The 22,530-nt window shown below is 46.3% G+C and overlaps 2 protein-coding genes across 3 annotated transcripts; both read left to right on the plus strand.

The window, feature by feature from the left end:
• Window positions 1-1,379: 1,379 nt before the first annotated feature.
• Window positions 1,380-7,692, plus strand: LOC146589742 (uncharacterized). Its single transcript, XM_085315736.1, has 3 exons — window positions 1,380-1,511; window positions 5,210-5,330; window positions 6,243-7,692. The coding sequence occupies exons 1-3, from the start codon at window positions 1,445-1,447 to the stop codon at window positions 7,447-7,449; spliced, it is 1,395 nt and encodes a 464-aa protein (XP_085171862.1). The 5' UTR covers window positions 1,380-1,444; the 3' UTR covers window positions 7,450-7,692.
• Window positions 7,693-15,223: 7,531 nt separating this feature from the next.
• On the plus strand, window positions 15,224-19,962 carry LOC146589743 (C-C motif chemokine 3-like). Of its 2 annotated transcripts, none has more exons than XM_085315720.1 (3): window positions 15,224-15,387; window positions 19,115-19,226; window positions 19,641-19,962. In XM_085315720.1, exons 1-3 carry the CDS (start codon window positions 15,372-15,374, stop codon window positions 19,744-19,746), a joined length of 234 nt encoding a protein of 77 aa, XP_085171846.1. In that variant the 5' UTR covers window positions 15,224-15,371; the 3' UTR covers window positions 19,747-19,962. The 2 variants fall into 2 exon arrangements, with proteins under 2 accessions (XP_085171846.1, XP_085171845.1); XM_085315719.1 differs by lacking the exon at window positions 15,224-15,387 and adding an exon at window positions 18,542-18,644.
• Window positions 19,963-22,530: the final 2,568 nt, after the last annotated feature.

Raw genomic sequence — 22,530 nt, forward strand, 5'->3', positions numbered from 1 at the left:
ATCTTATATCTTATATCTTGGGGATTTTACTCTATTTTTTTGGAGGGGGAAAAACATAACTAGAATTGTTGGAATTTCCCCTGGCCTGGGGAAACCAAATTTCCACCAGAGAGAAAAGGAAAGATTTCCTCAGCTAACAAATCTTTGGGAAAAATGATTTCAAGTGGAACAACACTATCTCAAATTTGATCTTATCTTACTCTTTCAGTAGAGGGAGTTGGCAGGGGAAATAAGTATGTATTCAGCTGGGATCTGGGACATAAAAGTGAAAGTAAAGGTGCAGGATGTGACTTCGCTTTGGCATGCCACTTCAGATCTGGCTTCTTGTGAGTGCTGGGACTCCCCTAAGCCATCTCTGTCGATTCCAGAACCAGGGACCTGTTACCCCTGTTCTTAGCATCAGCAAGAACCTAATGACTAATATCTTGTCGTATACCAGAGGTTAGAGTTATATTAGCAAATGCATCACAAACAGCGTGCCCAAGAAACAAGAAGCTGGTTGAGGTCAGACCTAAGAGCAGTTAGTAGTTGCAGAAATTGCTCATAGAGAGCTGGAATGGTCACAACCCCCTGCCTGCACAGGGCAGCATGGCTGCAGACTTAAGAGCATGCTGGCTAGAAGAGAATCTCTGGGAGGCCCTTTTACTGCTGGTTGGTAATTACAGCAGGGCCAGCAGCCCATACATGTGAGAGTGACCCAGCTAGCATGGATAGCTGAGGTGTGCCTGGAGAGCTAATGCACATACCACTATCCTTACAGCCTTATCTCTGCAGTTGCTGCTTGAGGAGGCCACTGAGTCTCTCAGCTCACAGCTTTGTTTGGCTCTGGTGGTGCTCTCATCTCCTAACAGGCAGAGTGGTGTGAATTCAGCTGCCTAATCAATGAACTTGCGATGCAGATGAGCAAATGCTGCCTGATGCTTCTGCTTACTATGGCTTCCGAAAAAGAGGGGAATAGCTGCTTTTGTGTCCAGGGTAAATCAGAGGCTTACTGGGTGTCAAGGAGCTGAGGGTTGCAGTTAGGGGATAGCTTTATAAATCTAAGGAAAATGATGCCTTAGCGCAGGCTGTCTGGGTGAAAGACATGCCAGTGAGATAGGAAGATGGAGTGGCTGACTTCAGAAGTTCCCTTCCAGACTTATTTGTCAATGAGTTTGGAGGTGCTTCACATGTGCTATGAAAAACTTATGTAATTTTGCTGGGGAATTCTAGGAGTTGTCTAGCTCCTGAATACAAATAATATTCCCTCCCTGTCCTATTTTTTCCCTCCGCCTCCTGTCGTCACTGTGAGATAAATAGCAGTGGAAACTCCTATTGAAATTTTATATTCTTGGAATGAGCTGCAGCAGCTGTATTTCTCCAGAGGATACTGAAGGCAATCAGCAGCAAAAATACCGCCTCTAAGCCTTCTCCGTGTATCCTTCCTACTGCAGGTCACAGGAACATGAAGATTGTTTCTCTGCAGGTCCTGTTTGTGCTGTGGGTCTTGTATCTGGGGACCCTGACTGAAGGTAAGGCAAGACTCCACTTGAAAACCTCTGGGCTCCCTAGGAGAGTGGTGAAAAAGAGCTGGTGAAATGTGCATGGTGGGGAAGTCTGATGCTGAGTCACCTTAAAGGCAGATAGAGACCGTGTCCTTTCCCTGACTGTGGGAAATCTTTTGGCAGGAACAGGCACTTTTGGAAAGTGGAGGGGGGATGCTACAACAATATTCGTTGCAGCGAAGTAGTCTGTGCAACTCCTGTGATGGCTTATTACCTGTTTGCACTGAGGGCGGGTGGAAGGATTGTTGGAGAGACAGTAATGGTCAATATTAGAAAAGAAACATAACACAAAGTTCACCCCGGAACAAGGCAAGGGGGCAGACAGCCTGCCAAAGGATGGGTGTCTGTCCACGCAGGCACCCAGACTCAGGATGCCTGTGCCCTAGATGTTGGTGTGTGGCGTGTTGCCTGCAGCTGCGGTCACTGCTTGTGCTCTCCTGCTAAAGCCTTGCATGTGTGTATGTACAGGTGGGAGACACTCTCCCAGGCTCTGGATAAAGATTCTTGCATGCCCTGGAGTAGTGTGCTGAGTGAAAACTAGAGAAGAGGTGAGTGCATTTCTCCCTAGGCTGATCTCACTTTAAGGTGTCTCTCATGTAGATCAGTAATTGCCCCACAAGAGCAGCAATTAAGCAGGGCTGAATGCTAAGCCAGCAGCAGGCTTCTCAGCAGTGCAGACAAAACTGGACTTCGCCTCAGACAAGGCGATGGTGTATTCTTTGCTATGGGAAAGTAAAGAGACAGAGAGCCCTTAACATCTGTGCTTGTTCCCCTGCTGCCACCAAATGGGAGGAATGAGGACAGCAAGGATAACTGGGGATGGAGATTCCTCTCCTCACACCTTCGTCACTGTATCTGTGCATCCCTTCCTCCTCCACGGTGTGGCTGGGTAGGTTCTCTAGGGTTTGCCTGAGTAATGCGGACAGTGGGGCACTGACTGGTTTATCCTTCCCTGGCAACATACTATCTGCTTCAGCACTACCTGTCTCTGCCTGCATGTGGCCAAGCATCCTTCTCCTGGTGTATGGAGTCAAGTGGACTCTGCAGAAACAGGGATATTACCTGGGGATGTGGTGGCTCTCCCTGCTCAGGGTCTCTTGAGGAACCATCCTGAGAAGCAGGTACTGAAGGCTCCCAGTGTGCCTTCTGAGGAGTGGAGGTGAGAAAACTCCCAGACCCTGGCTTTCCTTGGGATCCCCTTGGGAAAGGTTTGGATACACCTTTGAGACGTGGGGCTGCATGCTCTGGGAAGACAGAGGACTTCAGGGCTGGAACTGTGCTCCCTGTGACTGTGTATGTTCCTTAAACTCATGAGACTTTCTAGTAGCTGTGGCTCTACAACTCTTGGAAGATGCTTTCTAAGCTGCTCTGCTCTGGGGAAATACCATCATCAGTTCAGCTAATTCCAAACAATTTCTTTATGAAAACAACAATTGGAAAATCAGTTATTGATTATTAGCCYTGCTTTGAACTGAGATTTCTCAAAGGAAAGATGTTTGAGAAGAAGCTCAGTAGCTGGTCCTCTCCTGGCTAACAGGAGCCATGAGAGACACATTTGGGATATATTCCCTCCATGCCTATTGAAAGACTGCTCTAAGCAATAAAATTTGGGATAAATAAAGTATTCACTCTTTCAGCTAAGGGCCTTAGTTGCGTGATTTTAAATATCCTGAATTTCTTTCTTCATGCTCAAGGTAAAATCTATCTCCAGCCTTCTTTCCCTTGGTCAGAGTGGAAAGGCCTTTGGGACTCTGGCTTTTCTCTGTGGGTGGTGGTTGTAGGCCATTTCCTGACAAATCCTGCCTATTGCAAGGTTTTAGGATGCTGGGGGTAGTCTGCCCTCTCCCTAGGCATAGAGGCTCGGTAAATTCTCTTCTGTGCTTTCCAATGAAGACTTCAAGGATGTTAAATAGTGCTGTGATGTATGTGGGACATAGTGATTCTGTGGACTTGCAGAGCTAAGTGTCTATGCCCTGGAGTAGAGAAGTAGGGTAGTAATGCTTTCCTCTGAGCAGTCCCTGTGTGCTCCCTGCCATACAGCTCCCTGCCTCTCTTATTGCAGTGCATCATTTGATGAACATTGTTCCTGAAAGTGGAAGACACCAGCAATATGTGCCATAGCTAACGAAAGTTGTTTGGGAAGCTGGTCATTCCTGAGTGCTTGGGGAGCAGATGTTCTTGACCCAAAAGTGCCACATAAAACATTACAGTCTAAATGAAGGGTTTGGGTTTAGCATTACAGAAATGTGGAGCTGGAAATGTTCATCTGTAGAAGGGCCACAGGAGAGTTTGATGGGGTTTCTTCGCAACCATGAATTTCCTCAGTAAATGGATCAGAAGACACTGGATAGATCCCCCAAGCTCTGAGGATGTTCCTGGAGTGATGGTCATTCTTACACTTAATGGCTGGATCATTCCTGATTGAACTTCACCAAATTCGTCTGGGAATCTGAGACAGTATTTTGTAGAGACTACATGATTTAAAGTGACTTCCAGCTCATTTCTTCACAGGGGACTTTGGAGAAGTTAGGACTTACGTTTCTAAGTTTTGGGCCCTGGACCACAGAAAAAAAATTGACAGGCTGTGTTACGTAGTCTCTACTCACTTGGCAAATGTTTATTCTTTGAGGCAGGAATAATAAAGGGGTGGAATGAATTCTCCCCAAGGGGGGGGGGACTGGCTGTATGCTTTAGCTGAATCAAATGGGATTTTATTTTTACACTTTTCAAAATGAAAATCATATTTTCTAGTGGAGTGGAAAACATAAGTTTGATGAGAAATTGTGCTGTGGCTTTGAAGCTATGCTGCTGAGATGCCCTACTTAGATAGAAACTATGGAAGCAATGTATTATTCGCCAAAAGATGATCACATTCGTCCTGGATCCTGTGCAATGTGCTTTAGGTGACCGTACTTAAGCAGGGGGGTTGGACTAGATGATCTCCAGTGGTCCCTTCCAACCTCAACCATTCTGTGATTCTGTGAAAATATCCTTTCTTTGTGCCTTTTCTCTGAGCCCAAGTGGCATTCAGAAACTATATAACAACCAGGCTGAACAGAGAGTTAGGATGTTTGCTTGAGGAGGAAAACCTACCCGAGGAAGAAATATAGCTGGTGGGGGACAAAGACAGGACAAGCATCCTATCCTCTGATCTGCTCTGTCTGCACCAACAGACAGTTGTACAGCTACTGATAGTTGTTGACAGTTGTAGTAGGTCTTTTGTGAATTAAGAAATCTGTCTTCTGGGAACTGTGCTGGGACTAGTCCTCCTGTCTCACAGTTAAGATGTGGGAAGGGATGGTATTTCTAGGGGAACTACTGATCCAAAGATGAAAGGCCCTGCAGGTACCTAAGCAATTCCTGTATATCCTATAAGGCAAATTGCAGCTGGGTCCCAAGACCCTATCAGATTTCATAGTGTTTTTTAGGGGTTTTCTGACCTGTTTTTTTAGGGGTATCATCTGACCTGTTTGGATGATTCCAGTAATCATTCTTGAAAACTTTGATTGGATTTATTTTCATAAAGATTGCTCATTTTAGCAGGCTGGAGTCTTCAAAGGTAAGCTTTGGACTGCTAAACAGAGAATGATGAAAAAGAATCAGTGCCAATTTTTATTGTGTCTAATGCTAAACTGGTGTTTAATATGTTTAAAATTTTATTTCAGGGCAACCTAAAGCACCTCTGAAGTGTTCAAAGGAGTGTGGCAGTTTTACATTCAGCATACCTGAGAAGCGAATAAAAAGCTATCGCAGAACTGAACCACAATGCACCAAACAAGGCATCATGTAAGTACCATCTTGTGTCCAGTTTCCTTGCAATACTCACTTCGCAACTGATTAAGTAGAAACCTTGTCAGCCAGTGCCCTTGTTTGAAAGCAAGGAGCATTCTGGAAACAGAGTAAACACTGGTATTTATTTGGAAGGTGTTTTTTTTATTACTATTATTTTTTTCCCCTTGTTTAAAAACCTGTGGTATCCAAGTGAGGTCAGGGCCCAAACTACACTTGTTTCTGTCCACACGTACAGTAAGACAGTCATTGTCACAAGTGATAAATACATGAGAAAAAGAATTGATGAAGGTACATATGGTGGAATGGGGAACTGCAAGCACACAGGGAGTAAGAGTTCATACATTACTGTGAAAGTAGGTATTTTCAGTGGAAACAGATTCAGACCCAGTTACTTTTCTGGACAAAAAAAAATGCCCCTAAATAATTATCATCTTTAACTTACCCTAAGAGTGAGATGTCATCAAGACTATTTTATTTCAGCTCAGGAGGTTGCTCCAAATTAAGCCTATTGGACTGTCCTTGGGAAGTCTCTCCCTCTTAGCAAAACATAAGGGTTTTGTTTTCATGTGTTTTTGCACCTGTGCAATTGGTGCCTGTCAAGCTTCTTGTTTTGTAGTGTTGAAAGCAAACACACCTGAACATTTGGACAATGCTTTCAAAAGCGAAAGCCTGCTCAGAGGAAGCTATTCACCTATGAGTCATGTTCAACTGCTGATGATTGAATTAGATCTGAGGCATTTGCCTTCCTGACATAAATAATCCATCCAAACCAGACAGTGTTAATATGGTAGAGGCTTGAGAGAGTCAGCATTTTCCAGCATCTCTGGATGCTTTCTATGTCACACTGCTGGACTAAGACAGAGTTTTCTGTATCTAGTAAGTATTCTCTTTTTATTTTCATTTCAGATTTATTACTCAGAAATCCTTGGAGATTTGTGCAGATCCAGGAGAGAAGTGGGTGAAGAAGATCATATGGAAATTGAACCAGAGAAAAGCCTCAGCAACATCCCCGCTTCCACATGCTGACACTTCAGCAGCAGTGCCAGAAAATCCTGGCATTTTTCACAGACATGTTGGTCTTACAGTAACAGCTTCATCTCAAGCTGCTGCTCCAACCAGTACTTTTCAAGGGGCTGGCATGACAATTCTGGAGGGTATAAATACTCCTATTCTCAGGACAGAGATGTCCAGCACACCCACACCAGCCATGCCGTACATCAYGCAGTTCTCTACAGGACCATCCCCTGTGATATGGGAAATTGCTGCCCACTCTGAAAAGAGTTCAGAAGCAAACAGAGATTCCACAAAAGCTATTTCACATTCAACAGCTTATGCAACAGGCACAGTCCCCAACCAGTCTATTGCATATTCCATGGCTCTTGTRCATGGCTTGGAGAACTCTGTAGGATCTACAGAAGAACCTGTAGGAGATAATGCAAATGTTACATCTGTTGTTCCAGATATGACTTCTCCTAGCTTGAATTCAGACTCTGTGTCCATTACCAAAGCATCAGACCATTCAGTAGGTTCCACAGATGAATCCCTAGGCCTTACAAGTGCAAGAGCCAACACATCAGACATTGCTTCTAAGAGTCTTAATTCAGATCTTCCCTCCATCCTAGGCAGTACTGAGATTACCACAATCCCTTCAACACCTTTTGCATCTGTTCCACCAGATGCTACTTCAATTTCTACTTTAAACCCCACAACTGTCATAGATGAAGGTCATTCTGTCCACACCACAATTTTTTGGGGTTCCTGGACAGATGCTTTTGATACTAGAATATCTGAACATTCATCACCTTTAGGAAAGCAAGACCTTCCAGATACATCAGCGTTTACCAGTCAAACATTCTCAAGCCAAGCCAGAGCACAGCTGACTACAAAAAGCCCAAATGATCCACCTTTTCCCAGCTTCTTATCAAGATCCGAAATGCGCTTTGTCATCCCAGTTTGTCTGGTAGGTGGTCTGATTGCTTGCAGTGCTGCTACTGTCTGGCTATATAAAAAAATGGGAATAAAAAAAAAAGCAATGCCGATGGAAATGGTACAGGGTTTGCTCAACCAGCAGGAAGGACATCAAGCCAATGTCTATCCAGTGGAAGTAATCTGAATGCTTTATGGTATGGATGTTTTTGTCATATATCTGTTGTGTTGCTACAGGAAAGCTAAGTTTATACTGATCCGATGACCAGTACAAAATAAGCTAAGGAGTACAAATACCAAAGAAAATGTATTTTTTTGCAGAGCAGAATATGCAAAAATATATCTAAATTGTCATTAACCAATGCTAGTATTTTGGGAATAAATTACGTGCCTTTTTTTCTGGCACAGTAATGTACAAACATTAGAACAATACTGTTCTAGAACTGCTTGGATGCTTTTTGCTGGGTGACGGGCCAAAGTGAGTTTCTGAATTGGTACTGGGATTTTTTATGTGTTTCATCATCAGGATCCAGCTGAGAAACCACCCACTCACTCACACTRTTGGGCTCAGGCAGAACATTGAGCAATCTTAACACCAAAACACATATTTTTGCACTTAAAAAACTCTTTGCTGCTTTGTTTTTTGCACTTTGGGTCATTGCTCTGTCAGACCAAGACTGATGTTGACAGTCAATGGTGTGCTGGTTCTCTAGAATTGACTAAATAACCCATTAGCTCTTACTGGAGCTCTGAGAGGTACTGTCCAGCTTTTCAGGCAAAGGTGACTAAAACTGAATCGAATTTGCCTACATCTATAGGGAATTCAAGATCAATGCTAGAGGTTTCTCTTTTAGAGATGCTGAGAATCCACAGTTTATCTTCTCAAAATCAGGTCACTATTCTTTCAAACACCTAGGGGCAGTTACATTTATAGATTTAGCCTGAGACCTGAGTCTTGGCAAATCTGTCTACCTGCCATAAAAGTCTTCCAGCAGAGGTCAGTTGTGTCCACCACTAGGGCAGGATAATGAGGATGAGCTGAATAGCACTGTGTGGAAGATGAACTGTTGCAAATGAGAAAAACCTGAAGAGAAAACATCAGAGGGTCCCAATAACTTTGCTATTCCTGTGATAACACTGGAGGGTTTTTTACTGTGTTTAGCAAGCACAAGAGCCAGGAAATACATTTCTGGAGTAGATAAATGCAATTCTGGATTTAGTAATGCAGGAATTATTCCACTATAGCAGACTTATCTTCCTTTCAGTCCCACATTCTGTCTCTGGAAAACAGTACTTTTGCTGATCCAGAAGAAGGTATAAGAAGCCTGTTCATGGTCCTATACTTTGGTCTCATTTAGCTTTTTTATATAGCATTGATCACTGGGCTATTTAAGCATCATAACAGTAACAATGATTTTTTAAAACCCAATTTGTTTCTAATTTTCACACATCTAGACATTGCTAGGTGTAAGCCTTATCTTTTATCTGTGGCCAGTTCCTGAAGGCCCTTATTTAACATTTAGTCCTGCTTATCACACTATGAATTTTGCCTGAGCATGTAAAGGTCTTCAGGTATGATGTATTTACATGTATCGAGGGTCTAATCCTATGGTGATTAACCTCAGTTGATCATATCCTGARGTATAAATATGCATGCAGAACAAGAAAGAAAAAGCATATAATAAGCAAGATGCTTGAGGCAAAGATAATGAGCCAGCTGTAAAGTACAGTTAGAGAAAGGTTGGCCCATTAAGTCTATCAGATATCACCTTCAGCCATCCATGCAGTTCTCAGGGTGGAAATGATCAGAGGGCTGGAGCATCTGCCCTATGAGGAACGGCTACGAGAGCTGGGCCTGTTTAGCCTGGGCAAGAGAAGAACTGATGGGGGATCTTATCAACATGTACAAGTACCTGGAGGGAGGGTGTCAAGGGGACAAGGACAAACTCTTTTCAGTTGTCCTGTGTGACAGGACAAGAGGCAATGGGCAGAAATTGAACCACAGGAAGTTCTGCCTGAAGGTGAGGGGGAATTTCTTCACTGTGGGAGTGACAGAGCAGTGGAACAGGTTGCCCAGAGAGGTTGTGGAGTCTCCTTCTCTGGAGGTATTCAAGGCCTGCCTGGATGCAACCCTGTTTAACATGCTCTAAGTGACCCTGCTTGAGCAGGGAGGTTGGACTAGATGATCTCCAGATGTCCCTTCCAACCTTACTGATTGTATGAAATGGCACTGCACTGGCAATTGTTTTCTGATATCATTCAACCCCTTATCCCTGCAGTTCTTTTTTGACTTGGAAGAGGGAACCAAAGATTTATCTCTGGTTCACCTCTTCGAAGAGGTACAGAATGCGATCAAATTAATTGTAATCAGGAATCTCGAGTGAAATCTACCCTTGTGTGGAAGTCTCCCTGTGCAGTCCCAGCCCTGTAGCAGTAAATGGAGTTGATTTACCCAAAGGATTGCAGCAGCTGACAGTGCTGCTTCCCCACTCATCCCACTTGTGCACAGAGGAACTCTACCAGCTGGAGTTTGTGGCCTTGCAGTTTGTGGAGCACTGAACTATAGCATTAATTTTATATAAAATATGAGAAATGTTATTTTTGTAGTGAAGTTTTGTAGTGATGTAAATGCATGCAATGTCATGTTCTTGTGAGTGGAGTGTTGTGGAGTCTAGAACTATACTAYGCTAAAAAATACTATGCTTTATTGATTTTTTTACTTGTCTTGGATGGTTTGAGTATGTCCACAAAAGCAGGATTGCGCTCGAGGTTTTCCTTGGGATATGGGTAGGTAGGACACAACTCTCTTTATCCTTAAGAGCTGTCAYGCTGTACTGTTACTGTTGCTAACTTTCCAAGCTGTGGGTCACAGTGGGTACAAATCACAGTCACAACAGTATAGGTAAAACTACAGTCTATCCAGACACTGTTGCAAATGGAGTGGACCATTGTTTTCCTTCCCTTGTGAACAAAGGTCTCGTCCGTGCTGGGGAGATAAAGGTGTACAACTGAGGACCTGATCTCTTTGAGTCCCACCATGGCATTAAAAAGGACAAAGGTTTCAGTTCCACAGGCCAGCCTGCCTGGCCATGATCTTCCAGCTGTCATGCTGGAGCTCGCTGTGTGTGTGGGGGTACTTCTCCAGCCTTGATCTGTCCTCATGCTTGCCATACTGATGCATTTCTATGGCTATTAGTGAGTCTACACAGGGCAGCTGCTGCCCAGGAGAAACACAAAAGCCATATCCCCTCCTAATGYTCAGCTGTCCCTACACTGCTGCTGGCTGCAGCCGCGCTGGTCGGGGCAGGGTGCAGGGTCTCCAGGTACACTCAGGAGGGCAGCCAGATTTCCCTGTGGGGCCTTTCCAGTCTCTGCCCCAGAGAAGGGTTTGAGCAGCTGCTGGAGTCATGAAATGGTCCCAGCTTTTTTCTTTTTATTTCTTTTTCTTTTCTTTTTCTTCTCTTTTTTCTTTTTTTTTTTTTTAATTGAGGCAATTTCTTCCCTACCCATCACAGCTGGAGCACTGAAGGGACCACTGTTTCTCCTTGCTTTATGCTGTGTGATGGACAGTGTAGAAAGGCACAAGGTGAATGTAGCTATTCACTGCTTGTGGGTAACACCCTTGGTGTTAGGCTCAGAAACATGGAGGCAGTAAATATTACAGGTTCACAGGATTTAAGCTTTAATTGTCCTAGAGAGCAGTGAATGTTAAAAGCTCTGACACATTTGTGTATTGAGTGTATATGAATGTGATTATGTATTTTCTGTATTTCTTTTTGGATTAAAAGTTAATAAAATTCTTATGTTAAAAACTGCTGTCTTCAGAGAATTCAGACTAGGGCTGGATAATCGGGTCTAGTGCCTACAGATGTACGGAGAAGGGCACGTGATTAAGTGATGCGAGGGGGACTTCCAGCACTTCTGAGAGATGGTAAAGCCAGCAGCACTGCTGTGGCTGGGCTGTTGCTCCATCTCTTTACTGTTTATGCGCTTTAGGCTTGCCAGGAATCTTTTCTCACAGAGTAGCATTTCCGATCCTGTTAAGGCAAACTGACAACTGGATAACATCCCGTGGGAAGCAGTTTTACTCTAACTCAGTTCTGTAAGGACTTTTTTCATTTCCAGTCAGGCCCCGGACTACTCTTACATGTTTATTTCTAATGGTACGGCGAAGTGGGAAAGTGAAGCAGTATAAGCAAGTCAGTCCCGGAGCTGGGCCAGCTGCCAGCGTTGCTGGCAGACACGTCTTGCCAGGGTTAAGGCTTTCTGCCTTCCCCTCCAGATGCATGCAGAAGTGAGGCACTCTGAGGACAGATACKGCAGGACTGAACTCTTAGCAGCTATGGGCTTTGACTCCAGCTCTTCTCATGATGACATGCTTCTAGACAAATCCAGGCTCAAGCTGAGGAGGCACCTGAAGTTAGAAATAATAAGGGTGTCAGTGATGCATGTCTCTTCTCCAGCCCAGGAGTCCTTGCCCCAACCATGCCCGAGAACTGTGCTGCTGTGCTGCACAGCCACTTTGCTCTGCACATGCGCCATGCTCCTGGCACAGCCCAGGGAAGGTTACAGGAGGAGATGGTGAGGTCAGAAATAACTTCCTGAGAATAAATCACCAGGTCAGAAAGGCCATTTTGAGAAGAGGTATTGTGGAAAGAGAAGCGCACTGTTTTCTCCTCTCTGTCCTGTCAGGGACATGCAAGGAAGGAGAAGGCTTTATAAACAAGTCAGCCCCTAACCCCAGTGAGAATGAATCATGTCCAATATGGAAAGCCAGTGTAAGCAGCTGGCACTGGGCTGGGGGCTTTGGGAACTGTTTCCAAAGCACCAAGGGAGTATTTGAATACTCAGGTCCCATCAGACAGTTGAGCGCATGCACACAGCATGCTTTCCCTTGCCGGCTTTCGTGCTGCTCTCTCCTTTCTCTCATCTGACTGGGCAAGAAATACCTTATGCACAGGATGCACAAATTTGCACCTTCTCTTGTTCCTCCTGGAGGTCTATGGGCAGCCTCAGATGTAAGCTGGTACATGCTTAGGGTAGTCTATGATCAAACTAACTTACCACCCCTTTCCTGACATTGGTTTAGCAGAATGTAGGGTGTTCTTACACCATATTCCTATCAGCTCATCTCTGGATAAGGCTTTTGAGGCATGTGCTGGGTTACCAAAAGGTATTTCATCTCTTCTTCATGCATCACTCTCTCCTGGGGTTCCCTTTCTGTGTTTACTGAGAGCTGTTAGCCTGGATGCTGAATGCTCTTACTGAGTTATGTCTTGCAACCCTATCATACCACTACCCAGCAGCTGCAACCACAGGAGCTAATTTCCCTTTTTTCTGAAGAACATGGGCACTTTGAGCACACTGATGCCCTCAGTTAAGGGTTTATGCTGACCTTACAAGAAAACGCCAAAGTCAAGGCAGAAAAGGCCCCTGCCAATAATATAGTAAGGAAGTGTAGGTTTTTTTGCCTCTCCTATATCGCAGCTGCAGTTTTGTTGTGTGGTTCTTCCCAGGCAGATCTCCCATGCTTCTTGTTTACTTCATCTTTGCTTTCATGAGGAAGGTGTCCCTACTCACTCCACTGCAAGGGCTGTTTCTGTAGCTAAATTTCCATAAGATACAGATGTTCTTGAGACTCACCATGGTCAGATTCTCTCAGTGACAGCCTTCAGGTCTTGGGTGATGGGACAAAGGGTCATTTCTGAAGCACCCTTGAGTTCTGCCAGATATGTTACAAGGCCACAAAGCAAATCTATCTCCAGAATTAATTAAGAAGTGAAAGGAATCCTTCAAGGAAGGAAGTGATACCAGCTTTCCAGATTAGAGTAAATTCAGCACAAATACTTTATTATTATTATTATTATTATTACTACAATATCCAGGAACCTTGAAGTAATGTATTTTTCTCATTGCATGCTAGTGACAATTATTTTTCCTTTAGGCCAAAAATTCATCATACTTCAAGAGAAAATGAAAAACTAAGGGACAAGTAAGTTCATAATTTGTTTACTACCTTTTTGGAGTTATTGGGACTGATTTTATCCAGAATTAAATCACTAAAATTTCCCAGTTTCATCTGAAATTGTTTCCATAGTCCATCCCTCACTTTGCTGACAAAGCTTTCATTCCAGCTTTGCTTTAAAAGCTAACTTACAGCAGGTCTCCACGGCTTTGTGTAATACATTATCTAGCTCTAGATGAACTAAGAAAGATCAGGATTGAGATCAGACAAAAGCCTTCCCCACAGAGATTCTCCTTTGGGAGCAGTAATGCTTTGCCAGTCTTTGCATAACACCCTAGATCCATCCTTCACTTAACCTCAGTGCAGTTGATCAACCTCGTTGGAGAAAATGAGGAAAAAAAGTCTGTTTCAGAACAGGTCCCAGCTGTATTTTCTTCTGCCATCTGCAGATCTGGAAGATCTGTACTGAAAAGAGGTTTGCCAGCCTCCTTCTCTAAGCACGGTTTTCCTGCATTAGCCTGGGAGGCTCACTGCTTACATAGTGGGCTTTTTTAATATTGGTAAARCTGGAAAGAGTTGGCATGACCCACAAGTGAGAAATCAGCAGCAAGACAARGATGCCTTATCCTCCTTTCTCCTCTGCTAGATCATCTTCATGTCCCGAATTCCTTGCTATGTGACTTGGTATATCCTGTACGGATTAAGAAGGATAAAAATCCTTCCCTGAGTTCTGTCATTCTCTCCCACCTATGTGCCATAATTTGAAATAACTGGCATCACACTTCCTTTTTTTGTTTGTTTGGTTGATTTTTTTGTTTGTTTTCTTTCCCTAGCAGAGTGGCTGCTTGCAGTTTCCAGTCTAGGTGCATCTGCCCTTGGCTCTCTGCTTAGTGTTTTTTGCTAGAGTTCCCTGCTTGACCTCCCTGAGTTTTTGTATCTCAGGGTATAGGGAAGAGCTGCTTTATTCTCAGAGCTGATGGGCAAGCTAGCCTAGTGAGTTGGTACTAATAACCTCCTGYGGAAGGGCTCCTGCATGCTTCCTTCCTGTAGCTCTGCCTTTGTGTCTCCTGACTCTGGACATAACTTATCTCAGACAATGTGGTTTGGTAGATTGCCAGCTTCGAGTATTTGGTGGTCCCCAGTGTCCAGTTGGAGGAAACATACTTAGGACAAGACTCTGTGTTTTCTTCTTTTGACAGTGTATTTCCAGCCTGCAGGAGCTGGCATACACATGCCCAAAGTCCCAGCGTGAGCTCTGGCTCCAGGAAGGAATAAGAGTATTGTGTTTGTTTTGTGAACACATTCGGAGTCAGTCATAGCAGAGGAGACCATAAAGCGAGCACTCTAAACAGTGTAGAAGAGTTTTACGCTCAGAAAACTGGGTTTTTAAGAGAAGAAAAATAGAATGTTTCATATTACAATTTCCAAATTTCTAAGTACGTGACTTGTTCTTTTGTTCTTCCTGGCTCCTCCTTCTCCATACTGGCACAGGTGCTGGCAAACATTGCACCTGAGATGTCCCCAAGCTGCCTTCCTCCTCATTTTGCAGAATCAAGATTTTTTTTTTTCAGTGTAAACAAGAAAATTCTTCAGTGCTCTTTCAAAGGAAAGGGGAACCTGAGCCAGGACTGGGGCTTTCCAACATCCCTCAGTTAATGATTACACATCAGCCTTTCCTTTTCCTAAAATAAAAAATACAAACAAGAGGCCTCCAGGGAGCTATGCATTGTTTAGTTGCAGTAGGGATGTCTTGAAAATCTGCTGAAGAGGAAGAAGAGCCTGAGACAGATCTGTCCCAATAATAATAATAATAAWAAAAACCAAACACAATCCACAGACGTGGGACTGCACTAGCATTTTATCTGTTTCTCAAAATCCTTTCACCTCATTAAGCTGGCCACTTAGTGCCCCTATGCTCACAGTCCTCTCTTGCATAGCTCCTGTGCCCTTCCTTTGCTGGGTCACTGGGCTCTGCTCTGACCCATGCTTCCAGCTAGCAGTCCTGCAGAAAGTAGTTAGCTGGGAGACTCGGTGGGTTCATCTTCTGGCACTRTGTAGATGCCATAGCCCTACTGCCCCAGCTGTGCACCAAAAGCAGCCCTCTATAGCAATTGCCCTGGACTGAGGCCTCAGATCTGGGGGCAATGAGCTTCCAGCAAGGTAAGGCCTGTGAGATCCCCAAATGCTTCCCAGCTTCTGTGTGGCTCAGGGTCTGGCCCTTGGACATGTGTTTTTTACCCCCAAATGTGATTAAGGAAGGCTCTGTGCTCCCCTAGGCTGTGACTGTGAGTGTCCTGGCTGCAGGGGAGCCTGCCTTCCCCTGGCTTGGGGGCACATCATGGGGATAACAGTAGTATGGTGCCTGCACTCTGCTGCCTCAGTCCTCCGCAAATCACAGGCAAGACAAAAAATGTGGCCAGAGCCAGAGGTATCAGAAACTGTGATATGGCTTACRTCCCCAGCTTGGTGTAATTACTTTGGCTGTAGCTCACTTTGTGTTCTGGTCTCTAAAGGTTGCCTGGGGCTTTGCTCCAGCAGCTGCATGTGCTGGGATGGTCTCTGTGGGTTGGGCAACTGCTCCAGCCCAAGAAACCATGGCCCAGATTTGGTGGAGAGCCATGCAAGGCTGCAAGGAGGGGCCACGCACTGCAGAGGTGGGAAGGTGGCTGAGAACACAAGGGAGCATACACAGGGCTCTGGGAGGAAGGAGAGATGATTTCAGGAATTGATAGGAAGGCACAAGGAATTTATTGCAGCCTAGGGAGACATTGAATTGCTGAGCTAAACTGCAAGCATGAGGAAAGGTACTTCCTTTAGGTGTTATGGGGCTTGTTTAGAAATGCTTTGTTTTTTTATCCTATCCTACTTAATACTTCTGGGGTTGCTGGGTTTTAAAGGATTCATAATATTCATTTATGTTCTGATAAAATGTTGCTTTGGCTGTTCCCACCCTTTTGGCAAATATGTAGGGTTTGTTAATAAAGAAGCAGATAGAGCAGATAATAAAGAGCAGATAGAGTCACTCCAAAACTGGGGCCAGCTGGGGATCCCTGTAAGCTAGGATAGACTAAACACCTTTGCCTAGTGTCTTCTCTCTCTGCACGGGCTACTGCACTGTACCAGCTACTGCAAAGGATCATCATCCGTGATGATCCTATTAATGGCACAAACAACTATGTGGTGCCCCTGGCTGTGGCAAGGTTTTTGAGGATGGGTGAAGAGGATACACATCCTTACACTGATGGCTGCATTCCCCAGATACTTGCTCTGGGGGTCATGAGGATGAGTTAGCCCTGATCTGAGTTAGCTGGCTGCAGCAGGACAGGTCATCCTCCAATCTACTGTTTCTGGCCTGGGACACTAAAATGTAGACACAAAGGTTCTGTACTGAAAGAGTTGCATATTCATCCATTTGGTCCTGATGACTCAGGAGCTATTGGTACCTCTTTCTGTGAACTTTGGTAGTGTGCTCCCATGTTACACTGCCTCTGCCAGTCTGTAGGAGAGCTCTCAGGCAGGGCAGGCGGTTCTGACCTCTGCTTGTGGTTATTCAGTACAAGCTGAATAACTCTTGCCTCCCCTGGTCAGCCTGTGACCGCTGTCCCTGCAGATTGTGGCAATCTTCTTCCAAAGAAGGAAGAAGTGGTGCGTTTRTGCTTCCTCAAACAGCTTGTTGCTTCCCGGTGAGCTAAATGGGAAGCATCTGGGGAACACACTGCATTAGATATCCTGTTGAATCTCATTGAAATTCTTTGAGAGGCAGTTTGCAGGGGCAAAAGCAAAAAAGTAAGTCRGGGGATTTGCTTTCAGAGTTATGCTCCATGAGTGCCAGTGGAAAAAGGAGTAATGCAGCCCCAGAGTGAGCCGTTCTCCCCCAGCTACCACACCACGTTTTGCACTCCTGGCTGTGCCATGCCTGGCATCATCTTGCACTCCTGTGCAAACAGTGCAGTGTCCCTAAGGAAGCGAGCTCTCCTGATTTACACCAGCTATGGTGCAGACACCCGCTGTTAGGGGCTCAGTGGCCCCTGCACTGGGCATACCATCCCTGTGCCTGGGAACATAACCTCCTGCTCAAACCCAGCACCAAAGGAGACAAGGATGGATAAGGGGGTTAAAATTTTGAGGAGAGCTCACTGTGAACCCTTAGTTGTCCATGCAGGATGAAGAGGGGAGTAAAGGGTAAGGGCTCACAGTGGATGAGGGAGAATCATGACACCCTGGGGATGATCCACCCAGGCACTCTGCTTCTCCATGCATTTACTTATGGTTTGAAAAATAGAGGGAATGGTGAAGGTATGAGCATCAGGGCAGGGAACGTGAGGGACTGTCAAAGACCTGCAGAAGGATCTGGTGGGACTGAGTGACTGGGTTAGAAAGTGGAAGTCAAGCAAAGAGGGGAGAAACAATCCTCAGATTAACACAGAGAGGTTGACCCTGATCTGCAACTCCTTTGTGCAGGTCCCCACAGGTCCTGGGAGACTACAAGGTTGCAGAGAGAAAGAAGATGATAGAAAAACACTCAAAACCTTAAACACAAACATTTCCTTCCACTTCCTTCAGCCTGAATTCTGCCTCCTGCTCTGTCCTGAAGCCAAAGGGCTTAATTATCTTCCTCTTCAAGGGAGCACCCAGCTGCACCCCTTTCTCGTTTCATCCCTAAGTTCCCAATTATGCATGTTATGGCAGTACTTTGCATCCTCCATCTTTCCAGCCACAAAAGGTTGGAGAAGGAAGAGGTTACTGCATTTTTACCCCACTGGCATTTCACAAGTGATCCAATTGAGCCAATTATTCACTCTCTCCGGCACATTTATTTTTGCTTCAGGCTGAAGAGTTCATGCTGAAAGGATGGCATTCCCCTTATCACTGTCCATCCTGTGCAATGTGCTCTTGGTGATCCTGCTTGAGCAGGGGGGTTGGACTAGATGATCTCCAGAGGTCCCTTCCAACCTCAATCATATGTGATTCTCTGTGGTTTCTGGAGCCCTTGAATTTATGCTTCCTTGGAGGAGGAAGATTTCACTTCCCCCATGAACTCTGCAGCTTCCCACTGACTGGTGACAGTTTACAAAGAATGCAGAAGTGGTTGAAGTCTGTTTGTCCTGTCTTTCTATGGATTATGTCTGTCTATAGCCCTAAAGATCCCACATGTGACACGGAAACCCCCTCAGCCTCAATAAACACATAATGCTTTCACTGAATTTGGTAGAAATTCTCTGGAAAGTGGACAATCTGGGGAGGAGGTAAAGAGGATAAATTGTGGTGCCTCTGTGCCTGAGCTAACATTCGAGCTCCTGAGGAGAGGCAGAGCATCACCATGCCAAGGAAGAACCCTTACACAGCCATCATGCTCAGCGTGGGGACAGTTCTGATGCTCATGCTGCTCCTCACCCTCTCCCCACRCTGTGCAGCAGGTGAGGTACTTTGCTTGCTGCCAGCAGGCTGCTCTCACCATCTCCTGCAATGGGTTGGGGGCTTGGGGAACCCAAGTCTGCTTCTGGGTTTGTCTCATCAAGAAGGTCAGGAAAGAAACCTGAGCAGGGAGTGGGGATGGTGCCACTGCCAGGAGGAGCAATCCTAGAGGTCTTCCGGTTGGTGTTGGGCAGAATGTCCTTGGAGGGCAAGGAAGCAGTGAGACAATACCCTGGACCAGGTGGCCTCGGTAAAGCTTAGTTGCAGGGCTGGCAGGTACTGGGGGTAACTTGCTGCCTCATTGGGTATTGAGGTTCCTTCTCTTGCTCCAGAGAGGAGACCCCAATGGGCTCTTTAAAGTAGAAGCTGAAAAATTTGAAGGCTTGTGTGTTTCAGCCATGCTTTAGGAAATGATTTAAGGATTGCTTTTGAAAAACAGTGTTCATGGTCTCTCTCTCTCTTACTTTTTCAGCCCCTTATGCACCTACAGAATGCTGCTTCAGTTATATAAAACATGCTCTCCGATTTGCTAATCTGAAGGATTCCTTTGAGACCCCGAAGGAGTGTTTCTTTCCAGCAATAGTGTAAGTCCTGATAACTTCCCTGCTACTGTGCTGTTTCTGGGGACACCACAGGGGCTTTTGCCCATCCCATCTAGTGACAAGGACATAGCTACATCTGAGGGACCAGGATAAATCTGTGTGGCCTCTTCTGGAGTGACTGAAGCTGGATAACTATCCTGTAGCATAAGCGGGGCAGATGTTACTGTCCAGCCCCTTCTGCAGGGCCAGAGAAAGTCTGACACAAGTCTCCTGTGGCTCCCAAAGGGATGGAGGCTTTGGGCCATGGGTTGAGCTATTCATGAAGACACCAAATACCCAGGGCAGCCTGCAGAGCCAAAGGGAAGGGAAATGGAATGCAAGGAAGGGAAGGCAGCGGGCTCACGAGTGGGCTTRTAGCTGCTGGTTCTCATCAAACTTTCTGCTTAATTTAAACAGGTTTGAGACTAAGAATGGGATCAAGATCTGTGCGGACCCGAAGCTGCCCTGGGTCATGAAAACAGTTGAGAAAATTCAAAAAAAGAAGAGTACTCGTGCTCCRTGATCTACAGCAGAAACCCCAGTTCAGGCTATCCCTCTTTCTGGTGGAAAGATTTATACTCAGCCTCCTGGAAAGGGACTGTGGCAAGTCCTTGATGGTGAGAGATGGCACTGACCTACTAGAGACCTGCCCCATGCCAGTCAGCCAGGTATCAGCTCCTCGGGTGCCCATGCCCTGCTAGAACCCACCCACAGAGTGCAGCAATGAAATAAAAGTTTAATTCACACAGCACTGGAGTATGAATTTCTTTCTTCTCCCAGCCACAGCAGTGGACTTGCCACCTGCCAGCCAGTGGCACAGAGCCAGCTCTGCTGGAGGCTGAGGGGCAGATGGGACAAGGGCTCTTCCAACAGCCCTCCAAAGCCTTTGCAGAGTCTTACAGTAACTGAAGCCGGGCTATGGCTGAGCAGGGAGGTGGGATGGGAGAAGTATCTACCTTGGCTCCTCACAGCTACTCTGAAGCAGCTGAGTGCAGGAAGCCCTTCCTGGCTAAGAGCTTCATTGGGCCTCTTAGCGCTTTTAGATGAGCACAGCTGTATTTATGAAGAGCTACTACCACTTCTGATGGGACTAGGATGAGGATTAATTAGCTACAGGAAACAAAGAGTGAATGTTTGCTTCCTATAAGCCTTAAAAGAGAGATAAGAGTTTGGCCCGTAAGGTTAAGAGGGAGAGGGAGTGTAGACTGGAAAAAAAATTAGCTCAATTTTCCCTGAGAAAGATGCCCTCAAATACAGCATTTGCATTTGACCCTTTCTCCAGGAGGCAGAGTGAGCCTGGTAGCTTGTTCAGCAGGAAGGTCTGTGCATGGGGTTGTCAGAAGGTGGAAAAGGGAAGGTGGAGGAGCCCAGGGCAATGCAGAGTCTGTAGAAAGGGGCTCAAAGGTGCAAAGGGCTTAGAAAAAATTCAGACATACAAACCACCTGGGAGATGATGCCTCTGTTGGCTCCGGCAGCATGGGCAGGTTGGTGCAGCTGGGGCTGGTGGCCATGGGCTCTGCTGCCTAAGGGTGTATGGTTCTGCCTGGGGTCATCCCCACTTCTATCCTGTCCCTGAGAGGTGCCCAGGGCTGGGGATGGCCTCCCAGGCCTGCTCTTCTAGCTATCTGTCCCAGCCTCTGCTGCTGCACATCTGGGTGCTCATGCTAAGGAGAATTTGCTGGGGTCCAGCACCTGCAGAGCCTCCTCTTCATTCCTGCTTAAAGCCCAGTGCCACCCCAATGCCTTACATGGCTCTTCCAAGGCTCTTGTAGGGTCAGATCCATATAGCTTTGTTGTTCCCTTGTGTCCTGGTGTGCCCTGGCCTTGGAGGCTTGTGGCTCCCACAGTCTGCACCTCAGCATGGACCATAGAACCCACCCCAGCCCATGCCTGAGACTGTGGGGTTTGCAAAATGGTTTTGGGGCTGCAATGCCCCTCTGGAGGAGGACTGGGCAAGGCAGTACCCCATCACTGCAGACAGCCTGCCTTCACCTCTTTCAGGGCAAGAAAAGGGAAGCTGGAGGCAGCAAAAGCTCTGCTGTCAGCATTCCAGATGCTGGGGCACTGGATTGCTGCTATGGCATCCTGGCGGTGCCTTCATGGCAGAGGCAAGACTGTCCAGGGCTGTGGGATGGCCCTGACCCTCTATGCACCTGTGGACTGGAGAGCTCACAAGTACCATTAGAACCCATAGAGACCCCTGGGTGCACCAAAGGGGACTTCAGCTTGAGGTAGTGTTTCAGCCTCATCCCTTTGCTTTTCAGCAGCCACCAGAAGCAGGCTGCTTCCTTCATCTTAGTGCCCTCTTCTGCCAGCAATGCAGAGCTTGCCCTTGCCTCAAAAAAGAAATCTGAGTATGCAGCATAAGACATCTCACAGGTCTCTCCAGGGGATGACCTGCAAGGCCCAGCTCGTGAAGGGGCCACTACCAAAGCACAGGCTCCCACATTTAATCCCTGCTGCAGAAGTAAGTGAAGGAAGAGAGTGGAGGGCTGCCAGCACCCATCTACTTTGGCTCAGGTGTCTTCAGGGCTTGTAGCTCTGGAGGCTTCTTAATTTCACACTGGATTTCTTCTTGAAATGAATTGTCCATTAAATGAGAAAAAAGAAACTTGGAAGTATAAAATGAGCAAATGATCTAGCCGGTGGGCCAGTGAGCCAGGCTGTGGCCTCAGGGAGGGGAAGAAAGGCAGTGTGGGCCTGGGGACAGAATCCATGCCCTCCTGCCACTGCAGGTGCAGGCAAAGGGTGGCAGTGGGGCCGTGCCATGCCATGGGACTGGGAAAAGGGTGCTAGTGGGGTACAGGTCTTCCTCTGAGATTCTGCTCCTTCTCCCCACACAATCCCAGGTGATGATGGATTCCTTATTGAATTACATGCTTACTGTAGTATCAACCTGTTCCTTACACACTTATTGTATAACTTCCACTTAACTCTAACTAGTCCAACTGCACTCCTTTTCCTCCGTGCTGTRCAGGAAGGCAGCTGTGCTCTCCTCTTTCCCAAGCACACGCACTGCTGAGAGTGGCCCAGCCTCCGGCAGTCTTTCRTGCAGCCGCCAAGCCTGCAGTGGCAGCAGAGGGCAAATCTGAGGCTGCTTCCGACCTCCCTCAGGGCGCTCTCAACTCCCAGCACTGCCGAAGCCAGCMACTACAGGGCCTGTGCATCCTGCAGCACACTTGGTCTGGGGTGCCSTCAGAAAGCCCCAGGAGAAGCCTGGCCCCAGGCAGGGAGCCTGCACTCATAGCCTGGCCAGGCTTCACCACGCTTCCCTGATGGCTCCGCTCTCCCATGCTGACATTGCTCA

The sequence above is a fragment of the Rhea americana genome, unplaced genomic scaffold (assembly GCF_003343005.1).
Source record: "Rhea americana isolate MKP2758 unplaced genomic scaffold, rheAme1 scaffold_438, whole genome shotgun sequence".
Taxonomy (NCBI): Eukaryota; Metazoa; Chordata; class Aves; order Rheiformes; family Rheidae; genus Rhea; species Rhea americana.